This window comes from Gracilinanus agilis, chromosome 2, assembly GCF_016433145.1.
Source record: "Gracilinanus agilis isolate LMUSP501 chromosome 2, AgileGrace, whole genome shotgun sequence".
In the NCBI taxonomy this organism is placed as follows: domain Eukaryota; kingdom Metazoa; phylum Chordata; class Mammalia; order Didelphimorphia; family Didelphidae; genus Gracilinanus; species Gracilinanus agilis.
Genome location: NC_058131.1, coordinates 277,704,340 through 277,721,089, shown reverse-complemented (window position 1 = coordinate 277,721,089; position 16,750 = coordinate 277,704,340). Strand labels below are relative to the sequence as shown.

Genomic DNA, 16,750 nt, shown 5'->3' with positions numbered 1-16,750 from the left:
GGAGTGATAGAGAGTAAGAGGAGAGAGAGAGAGAGAGGACAATTCTTATTGCTTTTGCTGCCTCTTTCAGTCCCTTCTTCCCCCCATATACACAAGCTCGCACCTGGTGTCTGGAACATCTCCTGCCTCTTCCCCCCCCTGCTAACCTGCTGACACTTTGCCTTTGGGCCAGGTATGGTTTATTTCTCTCTTCTCCCCTCTCTGCCCCTATTCCCCAAGGTCCCCAGACCCCTACCAGCTTTCCCTCTTCTCATTGAGAAACACACATTTGGATTTCTCCTTAAGAAACTCACCCTCACCCCAGCCCCCCTCCAAACCAAAAAGTCCAGGAAGCCGTCCCCCAGCAAAAGGCCATATGCAATGCAAAGGATACTTCTTAGTGTGGATCTTGGGGTGGGAGATGAGACTGGGACAGAGCTGTCCTTCCAGCCCCCACTTTGGAGAAAATGCAGAATCAGAAATCATGGAGAGAGAGGGAGAGTGTGTGAGTGTATGTGTGTTTGAAGGCAGTTATATAACTCTAGGCATTAGGCTCAGGCCAGAAGGGGAACGGGGTGGGGGGTGGGGGGGAGGGGGGAGGATAAGGACCAAAATAACTCTCCGAACTGGATGCTAAGGTGCCTCCCCTCCCCCGGTTGCCACCAGGATCCGGTGGGGCCCCGGGGTTTGTAGATTTGTGGCTTTCACTTTCATTTGAAACATTTCTGGTTGGTTTTTTTGGACCCCAAAGAGGGATGGATCCAGAGCGAGCCATTCTCTGGCGGGAGGCCAGCGGCGTCTGGAAGCCTTAATGAAAACCAAGTGTAAGCCCCGTCTCAGGCACCTGTCTCCAGGACGGCCAGCCAGGAGCGCTGGGCTCCAATTAGGCAATGAGTCCAGTGGCCTGGAGACCAGATTTGGGGGCAAGGAAGGATGGGGGTTTGTGCAGATGCTGTCCTGGGTGGAGGAGGCTTACCAGATGTGGTGGGCAGCTTGGCCGGAGGTGAAGTGGGTCCGGAGGATTCAAGAAACTTCTCTGGAGATGGGGTCCTTTACTGCAGTTGTAAAGTGGCTCTTGGTGTGCAATGAGGTTGGCCCTGGAAACCCTGGGGGTTTCTGTTATACAAGGCTACTAAAATTTAAATGGGAAGATGAGGGAACCCTTTGAAAAGAGCATGGACTTGAAGCCTGGAGATCTGGATTTTAATCCCGCCTCTGCTACTTACTACCAGTGTGACCTTGGACAAGTCACTGCACCTCACTGGGTTTCAGTTTCCTCAAGGGTAAAAAGAGGTAGTTAGACTAGATGAGCTCTAGGATCTCTTTTCATCTTTAAACCCTAGAGTATTTTGAGTCCATTGGTTTGGAGAGTGTCCGTTCTCAAGAGGAGAGAGCTCCCCTTAGCCCTTTCCTCTCATGGATTGCCTGAAAGTAGCCTTCATAGCTATTTGCTCAGAGATACAGCACTGGCTGGGGATGAAAAGCACTTCCACCTCCTCCTTCCCAAGAGGCTCAACATTTCTCTGCTGCCGTGAATTAGATTTCCCCCACCTGCTGGGGCCAGGGTGGGTAGCTGAGAGACTGGCTTGTGAAAAAGGAGGAGAGGAAATGGTGCCGGTCAGCATTGCCTTGAACTCTTTGTGTCCTGGGGTAGGCTTTTCTCTCACCCAGCAACTGGCCACTTTCAAGTTGAAATGAAACCTGGGAAAATGAGCCGACTCCTTGTCTGGAAGCCTCCTGCCCCACTGGGATGGGCATAATGAAAGTCATTCACAGGCTGGGAACCAGCTTCTCAGGAAGATTGAGGCTCAGTTCAACAGACTGTGTACAATCTATCCTTTAGATACTTGGTTCTTCCTCCTCTCCCACCCCCCACTTTTTTTTTTTTGCCTCCTAATTGGTTCTTTGAGGAAGGGAGGGAAGGAAAGATGATTCTCTGTGATTGGGTTTTTCCTAAGTAGGACCAACTCTGTTTAGAGTAGGTTGGGTTGCCAGAGAATAGGGACAGATAAACAAAACTTAGCCCTTTTAATTCAAATGTCTGGATGCTTATTCAGATTGCAATTCAGTGTATATATTCCTTCTTAGGGTAGGGAGCTCAGCCTCTGGAGCCTTGCTAAGGATTTTGGGTTTTCTCTCCTCCATGTGCATCCCTTAACAAGAGCAAATAATGTCTTACTTGGTGTGATGTTGCTCTTGTTCCCTAGGATGGATGCTGGATGGCGGCATTCAGGTTGGGGCTTCTGGACCTGGTCTCCATTGAAGAGTCTATTGGCTGTGGTGCTGGTGACTGGGAATGTCATGCTTGTCATTGCTAAGGTGAGCAGAGAAGCTTCCCATGTTGTTTTCAGAAGCCCCCAAACTTGGAGAATCATCAAACAGGGAAGGTGCCATTTGCAAGAGACAGGCGTCATCCCCTTGACTTTAAGACATTGAATCAGGGGGGAACTAGGTGGCTCAGTGGATCGAGAGTCAGGCCTAGAGATGGAAGGTCCTGGGTTCAAGTCTGGCCTCAGATACTTCCTAGCTGTGTGACCCTGATTAAGTCACGTAACTCCCATTGCTTAGCCCTTAACCACTCTTCTGTCTTGGAACCAATACACAGTATTGATTCTAAGATGGAAGGTAAGGGTTAAAAAAAGAAGACATTGGGTCTATTCAATTAAAAAAATAAACAAAAACCTTAGACTAATCATTCAGATTATCAATTGACCCACTGCCTTTTTCACGATACTTTTTCAGGATTCCTGGATAGATTGGTTTTGGTGGGGGTTGTGTGTTCCTCTGAATGAGATGGTAGATATGGCCAAGGGATGGATCTAGGTACAGTCACAACCAATATGGCATGGTGGAAAAGGTACCATATTTTAGTATCAGAGGATTTGGGTTTGAACCTTTGTTCTCTTGCTCATTATCCCTGTGAATCTGGAACCTTTAGGCTTCATTTTATCCACTGGAAAATTAAGGGGACTAGACTACATGATCAATGCCAACCAGCTCTAAATTATCCAGACCTGGCTAGATTAGTCAGTGGAGTGCCCAGATCAGCCAACTGGGTGGAAAAGTCAGTCAAAATCCATTGTTAGACCAAACAATGGACTGATTGGCTAAACTTTCCATTTTTCAAATGATGGTGTTGGAACCCATCAGGATATGTAGAAAGAAAATTCAGACCTGAGCAGAGACTTGCCCAACAGAACTGAGATCCCAGTCTGTGCCATGAGAAAAGGGTTGAGGATGATTCAGTATGCTGGACAAATTACCTGTAGCCTAACTATGGGAGTGAGAGGCTTCTAACAAGGAAGCGTTCACCCTCGTGCTGGCATTCGGCAGCCCCCTTCATTTCTTTGGCTCATTCATGTCATGGCTAATATTCGCTGCCAGGTAATAGTAACCAGACCCTTAGTGCCTTTCAGACTGCCAGCTCTTTAATTCCCTCCAGCAACAACAGTCTCCACCCCATCCCTTACATTAGCAGCTCTGAGTGGCCAAGGGGTTAACTTGGCTTGAAGTTTTGCGTTGAGTCCCTGAGGAAGTAGGTTGGAGGCGGGTGGTGGAGCTAGGGTGACGTGGGGGAAAATGGGGTGGCTGGGGAATTCCAGAATGTTTCAGGTCGCAGGTATAGGTCTCTTCAAAGCAGCCCCTGGACTTTCTCAGTGAGACTCAGAACAACTCAACTCTGGGTGAGAAGGCCTGTCAAGATTTAGGGTGTGCCAAGGAAGCTGACATTGTTTTATGTCTTTGGTCTGGCTTTCCAGTGAGCTGCAACTTGAAAGAGTGCCGGGGCTGACTGTGTAGATCAGAAGGGAGCCTGTCTTTTTATCTCAGAGGCTTAGGGGGCACAGAGGTGAGGGGCATTTGCTGAGAACAGACAGGCAGAATTGTTTGCTAACCCTTCTGCTGTGTCTATGAGTCCTTCTCTCCTGACAGGGGACTTGTTGGGGGGGTGGCGGGTGCCGGGGGGGACTCTTGCACAGGGTAATGTCCAGACCTCGAATAGCTTAGAAGAAGGAGCAGATGCCACAGCTTACTGGTGGGGAGAGTGGACCAAGTGGACAGCCTGCACCAGGACTTGTGGTGGAGGGGTGAAGTCTCAGGAGAGACACTGTCTCCGACAGAGGTAGGGCTTCAAAGGACTGAGGGAGTTTGGGTCCTGGAGGGAAGGGGAAAAAATGCTCTGGTTCCTCCTATGGAGGACACTTCTGCTTGGTGGATGAAATGGTTTTCAGCCAATAGAGCTGGTCTGTGAGAGGCGCAGAGCGTATCGCCTTCTGTGAAGCTGGCTTTAAATGACCGTCCATGGCAGCCCAGAATGGGGAAAGAATTCAGTTCAGTACAATCTGACCAGCACCATTAAACAGATTTTTACTAGGCACCGGACAATTCCCAGGAGTTAGGAATACGAAAGAAAAAATGAAAAAGTCTCTGCCCCAAGAAGCTTACCTTCTCCTGATGGCGTGTGTCTAGATGTGCATGCGTGTGGAAGGACATAAACAGCCCCATGACTTTGCCTTGGTTATAGCAGAGAGAACTATTATGGCAGGAATTTATGTCTGCGATTCCTGTCTTGTCAGCCACCTTTCCTCTCCCCGACTGTCTCCAGCAGCAGAGTAGATGAGGGGGCAAATGGGGGACCTGGCCTTAGATGACCACCTGGCTTAGACCTGAGGAGTCAAATACCTTAAGATTCACAGTAGAATGGTCTTCCCCGAGCCAGCCAAATTGTTTCTCAGGAGGCCAGACCAGGCCAAACCAAAATGGGAGGCTCGTTTTTAGGAAAGAGGGGAATCGAGGAGTCCTTTCTGGTCCAGCTGGGGAGGCCATTTGGCGAGGTGAACATATCCACAGGCAATTGGGATGAGATGAAGAGGCAATAACAGCCTCTTCTGAAATGGGCTCTTTGGCCGCATATCCTCAGAGAGCCACTGGTGAGAAGCTTGTGACACCTGATGCCTTTCTTCCTCTGTTTAGGAGGAAGTCTGTCCCGGGACTTGGGAACAAGACCTGCACAGGCACCTCCAAGCGGCACCAGCTGTGCAAAGTACAGGTAGGGGTGGCTGGCTTCTGTCTTATCGACTCTGTCCCCAGCCGTGGCTCAGCACTCCACTGACCGAGCAGGTCCAGGCCAGGCCCTAGGGGAGTGAATGAGGTCTCAGGCCCCTGCTTTCTTCTGCTTCCTTCAAATGTGGGGAGAAAAATAACCCAGCCCTTCTCCTTTCCTGGTCAACTCAACAGAAACATTTACTCTAGACTTCCCATATGTCTAGCCTTGTCCTGATGAAAGCTTACTGTCTAGAGGAGGAGGAGTGTCGGAAATGAAACGGTGTATTATAAGGAAGCAGCTAGGCAGCACAGTGGATAGAATGTCAGGCCTGGAGGCAGGAAGACTTATCTTCCTAAATTCAAATCTGACCTCAGAAATGTATCAGCTTGTGACTCTGGGCAAGTCACTTAATTCTGTTTGCCTCAGTTTCCTCATCTGTAAAATGAGCTGGAAAAGGACCTAACAAAACACATTAGTATCTTTGCCAAGAAAACTCCAAAAAATTGGACATGACTGAAAATCAACTAACGTCATTTGGTTCTAAGTCATAAATGGACCAGACTAATGATGTTCAGAGATGGGAGAGATCAGAAAGGGATACAGCACTTAGGGAAATCAATAAAGTCTCTCCCATCTCTTTTAATATTCTATGGTTCTACAAAAGGGAAGGGGCTTCACCTGGGCTATGAGATATGAGGAAGAAGGGCTTAGGAGGAGAAAACATGAGTTTGAATTCTATCTCAGATCTTTAATAGCTATGTGACTCTGGACAAGTCACTTAATCCTTTTCAGACTCAGTTTCCTTGTCTGTAATTAAGGATGATAGTACATACCTCATAGGGATTACTGGGGGATCAAATTATATATATATATATATATATATATAGTACGTGCAAACCTTACAACACTATATAAATCTAAGCTATTATTATTATTAGTCTTTGGTGATACGGTGTCTGTCGCAGAAGCCCTGGTGTCTAGGTTTGAGATTCCCAGAATGGTCTTGTGGAGAGGTCATCTTTTAAATAATCTTTACAATGGCAATCCAAGGAGGAGGAGGAGGAAAAAGAGACAGACAGACAGACAGACTTATAGGGAAGAGGGTGGGGTGGGGGGAATATGTAGGAAACAGGATAACTGGTATCTCTCTTTTTCATTCTCCACTATGCCAGCAGGCATAGCATGTCAAAGCAGGAGGGGGCATTAGAACATACATCCAAATTGGAGGGTATTTTAGGATATCGAGTAAGAGTTGGAAGGGAACTTAGAAAATGATTTGATTTCAAGATCTTCATTTTAAAGAAGGAAAGGAAAACGCATTTATTAAGTGTCTACTATGTACCAGGAACTGGGTTAAACATTTTACAAACATCATCTCGTTTGATTCTCACACCAATCCTGGGAGGTAGGTGAGATTATTATCCCCATTTATAGTCAAGGAAACTTAGGCAGGCTGAGGTTAAATGACCTGCCCAGTATCACACATCTAGTAAGTATCTGGATTTGAACTCAGGTCTTTCTGACTTCGGGCTCAGGGCAATATTCCCCTTACCCAAGGTCTCTCAACTAAATCCAGGATAAATTTTTTTCTACCTTCTCTCCATCTTCCAGTCATGGATTGAACTCTCTCAAGCTTCATAACCAGCATCTGCTGTTTTGATGGTCAGTTCCTTTTACAAGCTGCCTGATCTGCCTGCTTTCTCTTGGACTTCTTCCTTTTGTCCTTGTCTATTTTTCTCATTGGGGCAGCTGGAGTTTCAGTAGATAGAGTGTTGGGCTTTGAGTCAGAAAGACTCCTTTTCTTGAATTCAAATACATGCTCAGACACTTACTGGCTGTGTGACCTGGGCAAGTCACTTAATTGTACTTGTCTTAGTTTCTTCATCTGTCAAAGTAGGAGAAGGACATAGCAAACCATTTCAAGAAAACCCCAAAAGGGATCACAAAGAGTTGGATATAGAAAAGACTGAACAAAAAATGCTTCTCACCAGGATTTTATTAACATGTCCCCTTTTAGGAGTGTCCCTCTGATGGAAGAAGCTTCAGGGAAGAGCAGTGCATATCCTTCAACTCCCATGTGTACAATGGAAGGACATATCAGTGGAAACCCTTATACCCGGGTAACAAGAGTCCTCTTGGCTCACTACTAGGTCCTCAGTTCTCTCAGAGAGACAGGTCAGCTCACCACGTGGCCTCCTCTCTGGCTGTACTGAAAGCTGCCACACACTGGAGCCAATGTGGAATTTGGAATCTTTGGTGGGTTGATGGTTAGGATGGACATAGCTTCCCACAGCAAGAGTGTGGCTTGGTCCGTTTGCATTTGGAAAGTGGTTTAGATCTTTTGAAGAATTTTCACATCCATTTTGTTACTTGACTTTAATAGTCCTATGAGGTTGGCAGGGCAGGGATTATTTAAAGAGCTTTGGTTGTGGAGTATGAGAACCACCACTTCTGATGATTCCATAGCCTGTGAGACCTTGGGAAAGTCACATCACCTCTTGGGCCTCAGATTTCCCATCTGAAAAATGAGGGAGTTGGACTGGAATAGAGACTTTTAATTATTTCTTTGTTTCATGGACCCAATTGGCAGCCTCGTAAAACTCACGAATCCCTTCTCACAATAATATTTTAAAATACATAGAATAAAATACATAGGATTAAAAGGAAACCAACCATATTGAAAAGTAGTTATTTAAATAAAAAAACAACAACCCTGAATTCATGGTCTACAGATGGCCTTTGACATCCCTGTAAGCTACAGATCTGGGATCCTATGATCTCTGATCTCTGTTTTATGATGATGGAGCTGAGGCCCATGGACAGGCACAGGTGATTTGCCCAGGGCCATGCAACAGAGTCACTGGCAGATCCAGAACCATAGCTCATATTTCTTGATTTTCTATCTAGTGCCATCCCACTGTACCGCATCCTGGTCATTGAGCCTTGTGCCTATTTCGATGATGCTACTTCCTAGCCCTCAGGTGTTTGTGCCATTTAATGTGGGATAGAGAAAGGAGACCCTAAGGAATAGATAATAGAAGGAGAAGGATGTTAAAACCCTATAGAGCCTACTTCTTGGAAGGCATGGGGTTGTCTTGAGGGCCAGACATGAAAGTACTTCACTGGTTGCAGCGTAGGGGACAGACTGACACGATGCTATTATAGGTATGTGTTTGGGGTGTGGAAGGCAGGGAATTCAGCTTGGTATCTGAAACTGTAGGTACCAAGAAGAATCCCTGGGTGGGATTCTGCCAGTTTGGTTTGTCCTTCTGTCTTCCCCTACCCCCTACCCTCCTGATTCTCCCTCAAGGAAGGTGTTTACCTAGTAGGGGCTGCCAGTGTCCCTGAAGCTGGAACCCAGTGGACTATGGTCCTCTGGAGATACTCCAGGAGCCATTGATCCCTCTGGGGAAGCTTCCTTTCTCCGGGTTTTCCTTGTGCTCCTTCCCCTGTCCCACGCATGGCTAACTGATGGACGTGTCCTTCCCGTTGACCTGCGGGCGTCTCTCTTGCTTCCCTTTCTTACCAGATGACTATGTGCACATCTCCAGCAAGCCCTGTGACTTGCATTGCACAACCGTGGATGGCCAGAGGCAACTGATGGTGCCAGCTCGTGATGGGACCTCCTGCAAATTCATTGACTTCCGAGGGGTTTGCGTGTCTGGAAAATGTGAGGTTGTTAAACATTATAGCAAAAATATTGTCAGTAACATTCAGGAAATTAGCTCTGGTCTCACCCCCTGGGCCTGCACCTCAATGCTTTTTTTCTGTCATTTTTTTCCAGCCCATTGGATGTGATGGGGTTCTCTTTTCCACCCACACTCTGGACAAGTGTGGGGTTTGCCAGGGTGATGGAAGCAGCTGCACACATGTGACAGGGAACTATAGGAAAGGGAATGCCCACCTGGGTAAGTAAGTTCATTTGGCTATAATCTTTGGTGTTACAGTAGGAGAGAGGGGAACAGAAAAACATGAACTTCAGATCCAATCATCATCATCATCATCATCATCACAACACTTCAAGTCTTTGATAGATCTGGAATCTCGGTAGTAATCTCAGTCGTCTTCCCTCTATATAGATCTCAACCTCTTATGGATCTTTCCATAATTCCTTAGTAGAAAATATACTCAATGCCCTGGATGTCTTTTGGCACTTTTCACATTTTGTGGACATCCAGGAAGGCACCGTCACCCCTAATTCTTGCTACGTGAATATTCCTTTTTCTTTTCCAGGAATCACTTATGATGCATTGCATCTTATACACAAATTATTATTGTTAACATGCTATGACATGCTTATACCTAACATACATTTCTCTATTGAACTTTGGGTCAAATGCCTTTAAAAAAGAAAAAAATAAACCCTTACCTTCAATCTTAGAATCTATATGAAGTATCGATGCCAAGGCAGAAGAGTGGTAAGGGCTAGGCAACTGGGGTTAAGTGACCTGCCCAGGGCCACACAGCTAGGAAGTGTCTGAGGTCAGATTTGAACCTATGACCATCCATCTCTAGGCCTGGCTTGCTGACCAGTGAGGTACCTGGTTGCCTCTCAAATGCCATCTTGATTCTTCTGGAATAACAAGGATGAGAGAGACAGTGGAGTGTAATGAATAGAGAGGGAGCCTTGGAATTAAGAAGACATGGGTTCAAGTCCCACCTCCCACATACTGGCTATGTGACTCTGGGCAAGTCCCTTAACCTGCTGTTGCCTTGGGCAACTCTCTAAGACAATGAATTATAAGGTAGGTGCTGGTCTACATTGGAAGAGGGAGATTCCTCACCCAAGAATTTCTTGTGTCAGTGAAATCATGGGTTCAGCCCAAAATACAAACAAGACAAAACAAAACAAAACAAAAAAGAATGCGGATCACTCCAGGAGGGGGACACTATGAACAGAGACATGAAGACTGGAATAAGTCAGGCATGTTGTGGAGGGTATGGGAAAGGTTTATTAAGGATGAATTCAAAGCTGTGGGGGAAAGCACAGGAGCAATAACACAGTAAACTATAGTCTAGCCTCTTTTTTCTGTCTGGCATGATTCGTATATGAGCATACATGCACATTTGTTACGGGAAGGATGATAAGGCTAGCACAATAGAGATAGTGTGTGGGGCAGCTGGGTGGCTCAGTGGATTGAGAGCCAGTCCTAGAGACAGGAGGTCCTGGGTTCAAATTTGACCTCAGATACTTCCTAGCTGGGTGACCCTGGGCAAGTCACTTAACCCTCGTTGCCTAGCCCTTACTACTCTTCTGCCTTAGGACCAACATACAGTATTAATTCTAAGATAGAAGGTGAGGATTTAAAAAGAGAGAGAGAGAGATAATGTAGTCACACAGGCTTTTTTCATCAAGACAGTATTTTCAAAAGGGGGCACTATGGTTAGGTTATGCATGTGGCCACAGTGTGTCATGTGGAGAGGTTTCCGAGGATATCTTTAGTCTAGAGCCCCATTGGGTGTGAGGCTGATTCAAGGGCAGCCAGTTGGAGGGTTTCAAACTGAAAAAATCCCAGAAACCAAGGGCAGTGAAGGTGAAAAAATAATGTTCTCTGTGCATCAAGATAGCCTAATGTGCCCTCATTTACTGTATGATACCTGTTTGGTAGATATGGTATGAAGGTCAATGTTTTTTGCAGTTAAATGACCAAGGTGATCTTGATCAAAGTCACAGGATCATAGATTTCAATCCGGAAGGAACTTCAGGGATCATTTCATCCAACACCCCCTTTTTTTTTTTTGTAAGTGAGGAAACTGAAGTTCAGAGATATTAAATGATTTGCCCAAGGTCACTTAGGTAATAAATAGCAGAGCTAGGCCTGCGAGTGAGTTGCCTCTGCTTTTTTCTACCATTTTCTCCCTTCCAACTCTGTTGTTGTTCAATTGTTTCAGTTGTGTCTGACTCTTTGTGACCCCATCTGGGGTTTTCTTGGCAAAGAAACTGGAGTGGTTTGCCATCTCCTTCTATAGCTCATTTTCCAGATGAGGAAACTGAGGCAAATCCCCAGTGACTTGTCCAAGGTCACATAGCTAGTGACTGTCTGAGGCTGGATTTGAATTCAGGTCTTTCTGACTCCAAGCCTGGCATTCTCTCCACTGAGCCATCTCACTACCCAGGAAATTTTACAGAACTAAAAAGTGGAATAGGTACACCTATGAAGGTCAAGAATTCTTTTTTAAAAAAATCTTTGCCTTTTCTCTTAGAATCCATCTAAGGGGGGCAGCTGGGTAGCTCAGTGGATTGAGAGCCAGGCCTAGAGACAGGAGGTCCTAGGTTCAAATCTGGTCTCAGACAGTTATCAGCTGGGTGACCCTGGGCAAGTCACTTGACCCCCATTGCCTACCCTTACCACTCTTCTGCCTTGGAACCAATACACAGTACTAGTTCCAAGACAGTAGGTAAGGGTTAAAAAAAAAAAAGAATCCATCTAAGTAATGACTCTAAGGCAGAGGAGTGGTAAGGGCTGGGCAATGAGGATTAAGTGACTTGCCCAGGGTCACACAACTAGGAAGTATCTGAGGTTAGATTTGAACCCAAATCTTCCTGAAGAATTCACTTTTGAGGAGAAGGACAATTTCTGGGGTATTAGAAGATAAGATAATATGCAGAGATTCCATGCAAATAGATCTCCTAAACATATATCCTGGGCATATAAAATTTGATATAACTAGAAGGAATAGGAGGATTTATAGATGAGTTCAAGAATCCTCAGATGGAGAGATTCTCCCAGATACCTCCATATGATTGTAGCCTCTCTGGTGGGTCATTCAATAAATTTACTCCATCATTAAATTTTTTTTTCAAAATAGTGTGGTAGAATAAGCAATGGAATCAAAGGCAGTCCATATCCTGTTTTCAGCATTTAGCCATGAGACCATGGGAAGCTTCTCTGAATCTTAGTTTTCTTCTCTGTAAAGTAGGTATTATAATATGTATATACATCACCTGCCTGGGTAGCTAGGTGGCACCCTGGAGAGAGTGCCGAGCTTCGAGTCAGGAAGACCTGAGTTCATATCCAGCCTCAGAAATGTCCTAGCTGTGTGACCTTGGGCAAGTCATTTAACCTCTGTTTGCCATTAGAGAAGGAAATGGAAAAAAATCTCTAATATCTTTGCCCAGAAATCCCCATGGACTGAGGTTCTTAGGGTCATGAAGAGTCGGATATGACTGAAATGACCACCTGCCTTAGGGTTTTTGTGAACGAATATATGCTTATTGAATAAATGAGGTAAAAGGCTTAAGAAATCTTCAAGTTATATAGAAATATGCTGTGGGACCCCGGGGCAAGTCACTTAACCCCCATTGCCGAGGCTTTATCACTCTTCTGCTTCTGAAACGACACACAGTATTGATTCTAAGATTGAAGGTTAGGGTTTAAAAAAATTTTTTTTAAATGTTACATAGAAGTATGGGTTGGTCATTGATAAAAATAAATGGTCCATCAATAAGTGCCTTCTATGTGAAGGGCAGCTAGGTTATACAGTGGATAGAGTACCAGGTCAAGAACTCATCTTCTTGAGTTCAAATCTGGCCTCAGACACTTAAGAGCTACGTGACCCTGGGCAAGTCACTTAATTCTGCCTCAGTTCCTCATTTGTCAAATGAGCTAGAGAAGGAAATGGCGAACCACCCAGTATCTTTACCCCCAAATGGTGCCACAAAGAGTCATGTGTGCCCGAAAATGGCTGAACAACAAACGAGACTTGCCTTGAGCCCGGGGAGGTAGAGGGTATACAAAAATAGGATTGAGACATAGTCCCTATCCTCAATGTGCACAGTCTGCTTGGGGAGACAGTTCACTGGGGTGAAAAGATAGAGAACATGACGAAGTCAAATGATGGGGCAAAGGCTAAATGCGTGGGCTGCCTCCACTTTCTGAGATGTTGAAAATACTCAGCAGTAGTTTCCTTTTTTCTTTTCTTTTCTAACTGACCAGAAAGTTGCCTGGTCATTAACGTATAGTTTCCCTACAGGCTACTCCCTGGTAACACACATTCCAGCTGGCGCCCGAGACATCCAGATTGTAGAACGGAAGAAGTCGGCAGACGTCTTAGGTGTGTATGGCCTTGGCGATTAGCCTGACAGTATTTGTCTTTTCATCCCCCTGCCATCAGTGAGCAAAATTTATAGCTGAAGGGGAAAAAAAGGGAATTTCTGGTCGTACAGAAGGGGAAACAGACTTCGGTGAGGTTCCAGAACCAGTGGGTAAATGTTACAGGGAGACAGATTTTGGCTCAATAAAAGGAGGAACTTTCTAACAATTAGAACTGTCTGGAAGTGGAATGGTCTCCATCTCTGGATAGTAAGGTTCTTATTGCTGGAGGTTAAATGGAGACTAGGTGATACATAGAAATGCTGAGGAGGAGATTTCTGTTGAATTAGAGAATCTCTGAAATCTTTCCTAAAGCCAAGATTCTGATTTTACAGAAAGTGACAGAGGAGGGGCAGCTGGGTGGCTCAGTAGATTGAGAGCAAGGCCTAGAGAAAGGAGGTCTTGGGTTCAAATCTGGCTTCAGATATTTCCTAGCTGTGTGACCCTGGGCTTAACTTAATTTACTTAACTCCCATTCCCCTGCACTCATCTGCCTTGGAACCAAGACAGATTAACTGATCCTAAGATAGAAGATATGGGTTTAAAAAAAAAAAAAAGGACGAAGGGAGCCCCAGGCCATCAAATGTGGTCCCAAGCATGCCACTGGAGCCCAATGGGCCATGGGTCTAATTCGGTGATAACTTGGGATCCATGATTTCAGAATCTTTTCTCCCATGATTCTGGATGAAGGGAGCAAGAGCAGATGGGTGGCAAGATTGAACAACATCTGTATTTAATTGCATTCTCTTTATTCAGTCAATTAGCCAGTAAGTATTTAATAAGTGGTCATTCATTCTATGCATTACTCTGTGCTAGGCACTACAAGAGCAGGGGCAGTACCAGCCTCAGGGTGATTCTTAGGCAGTTGATTCTCACCAGGGCATTACCCAGAGCCCTTTGCTGCTAGATGGAGCAGACCGTAGCCCACCTCAAAGGCAGGAGGGTTAGGGCTGGGTGGGGTCCTGATCTGGGGAGGTGCCCACTTCAGAGCCAATTGGGTTTGCTTCCAAGAGGCCCAGCTGAGGGCTCTGTGGCTGTTGTCCCCTTCCCAGAACCATGTCTTCCAGGGCAGAATCCCATCCTCTGGGGCTCTCCCCTGAGCTGCCCTCCAGGGATGCTCTGCCTTGGCCAAGGGTTTTTGGAGAAAGCAGCTTGGTGTAACTGTGGCCTCCAGCCAAGCCAGTTACTTTGTCCTCTTCAGTGGGAGGGACGGACAGTCCAGGAAACAGACTGTACTCTGGGCTGCCTCCCGAGCTTTCTTACTTGAAACAGACGCGTGGAAATACCAAGTTAAGACTCTGAGCATTAGGAAAGCCGCAGGAAGGAAGGTCATTATTGTCAGGAAACGGGTTTTGGATTTGGGCTGAAGGTTTAACCCTTTATGGGCAGACAGATTCTTGCTGGGGGTCATGTGGGCATGGCTTTAACTTGCTCTGCAATTCTCTCTAGCTCAGAATTAGATTTTTTTTTTTAAGCTTCCATTTTTGACTCATTTTGTTCATCTGATAATAAATTAACTGCACCAGACTCTCACTCCTTGAATTGCATCAGGAGCTTTGGAAGCAAAACTCCTACTCTCTAGCGAGCCATTCCAGTTCCTGGAATAAGCTTTTAAAGGACACGTTTTGGAAGACAAACTGTACCCAAAGTTGTAATTCGACTTTTTCCTCTTCCCTAGCTCCTTGGCCTTGGGGAGGCAGCACAATGTAGAAAAAAGGCTACTGGACTGAGCTGTGTGTAGTCCAGAGATTTGGGTTTGAATCCTGGGTTTGTAACTTCCCCAGCTCAGTTGTAAGATAATTGACCAAATCATTTTTTTCCCTGAGCCTCAGTTTCCTTTGGGTACAAGAAAGTGGCTGAGCTAAATAACCATTAAGGTCCTTTTCTAATTCTAGCATTCTGTCATTCTAACCAGTTTCTGTATAAGTTCCTCTATGAGACAGTAATAAGAAGCCTTAGTTAATCCTCAAGTTAAGAAATATTAGGTTGGTTTTGGGGGCACTTAAAAAGCTTCAAGGAAGGGCAGCTAGGTAACACAGTGGATAGAGCACCAGGTCTGGAGTCAAGAGGACCTGGTTTCAAATCTGGCCTCAGGTAATTCCTAGCTGTGTCACCCTAGTCAAGTCACTTAACCCTGATTGATTGTCTAGTCCTTATCTCTCTTCAGTCTTAGAGCTGACACTAAGCAGAAGGTTAGGGTTATTTTTTTGTTTTTGTTTTTTTTTGTTTTTAAAACAAACCTTCAGGAAAGCTGGAAAATGAACTTTCTGCTGAATCTGTAAGTTCAAAGTGTCTTCTCATCTGGGTTTGCATGGATTATCTTCAGGGATCTGAGCAATCATTGGCCACCAATAAGTGTTTGGTGCCAAATAGCAGATGGGAGCTGGCCAGACCAAAGCCACCCCTTGTCTGTGTGTACCTCCAGGTCAGGGCCTTGCTGGTGTTAGGAAAGTCCTTGGACTATAGGAGGATACTGGCTAGTCCGTTCCCACTCATCCCTTAGAATAGGCTAGCCCAGGGCTGGGTCCTGGTAGATGCTCAAGCAAAACTTGCTGATTGGCAGTGCTTCTTTTCAGCAGAGATAACCAAACTTAATTCTTCCCAGACCAGAGGGAGGAAACTTTGGATACTCTGCACCCAGAGCTACACGTCCCCAATCCAAAAGCTACTTCTTTTTGTTCTGGCTGGGAATAGTATCACAGATATCAGAGAACAGAGGATGCCAGAGCTGGAAGGTAATTTAGGGAATGATCTAGACCACCCCACCTTATGTTATAGATGAGGAAACTGAGGCTCAGAGATGGGAAGAATGTACAACAGCAAAGGATCCTAGAGATCATTGTCTTCGACTCTGCCACTATATAGATGAGGAAACTTGGACCTAGTGAGTTTAAATGACAAGCTCCAAGTTATCTAGGTAGTAACAGTCAGGATTCAAACACAGTTCTCTGAATGGAATCCAGGCCTTTAATCTATTCCTTTGTCCCACAATTTATAGCTGGAGAAAATGAGAATCAGATTGGGAAAGGACTGGCCCATGGTCTCACAGTAAATGGAGGAACTGGGTCCAGAAATGAAGCTAATTGAAGTGGGGGAACCATCAAATCAATCCATGCTGCTCTTTCTTCGGCCAATGAATCAAACTCTTGGGGTCCGTTTCATTGGCTGTGGCAATGGCTAATCATCATGTAGTGATTCAAACCATCCATCAAGACAGCCCAAATAGCAGCACCAAATGGGCCTCAAGCCAGTTATTTTCAATAGTCTAGACATGTCCTTTGTTGTTTATTTTAGGCTGATATTAAAACAGGAGTGCATTTCCTGAGCATGCACTGACTTGGGTTAGACTTTTGCCACGGACACGGAGTTTGACTCACCCACGTGGCAAAAGTCCTGAACTTGGAGGTATTTTTAGAAGCTCGGTGGGAGAGTGGGAGGGGTATGGGGGAGATGGGGGTGGGGGAAGGGAGCTGCAGTCTCCTGAGTCATAGAAGGTTAGTGCTGGAAAGGCTTTAGAACATAGAACTTTTGAACAGGAAGCACCCTAGAGATCACGGAGTCCAGGCCCTTCATTTTACAGATAGGGAAACTGAGGCTCAGAGATGGGAAGAAGATAAAACAGGATCAGAATTCG

General features: G+C 45.5%; 1 protein-coding gene across 1 annotated transcript in view; it reads left to right on the top strand.

Annotated features, from left to right (window-relative positions):
• The window catches only part of ADAMTSL2 (ADAMTS like 2), a 58,201-nt gene that overhangs the window by 5,096 nt on the left and 36,355 nt on the right, over positions 1–16,750 (top strand). Inside the window, exons 2-9 of the mRNA XM_044663951.1 lie at positions 88–172; positions 2,187–2,298; positions 3,957–4,099; positions 4,951–5,026; positions 7,041–7,143; positions 8,553–8,698; positions 8,808–8,931; positions 12,998–13,078. Of these exons, the coding sequence (XP_044519886.1) occupies positions 88–172; positions 2,187–2,298; positions 3,957–4,099; positions 4,951–5,026; positions 7,041–7,143; positions 8,553–8,698; positions 8,808–8,931; positions 12,998–13,078 (870 nt within the window). The remainder of the gene's footprint in view (positions 1–87; positions 173–2,186; positions 2,299–3,956; positions 4,100–4,950; positions 5,027–7,040; positions 7,144–8,552; positions 8,699–8,807; positions 8,932–12,997; positions 13,079–16,750) is intronic.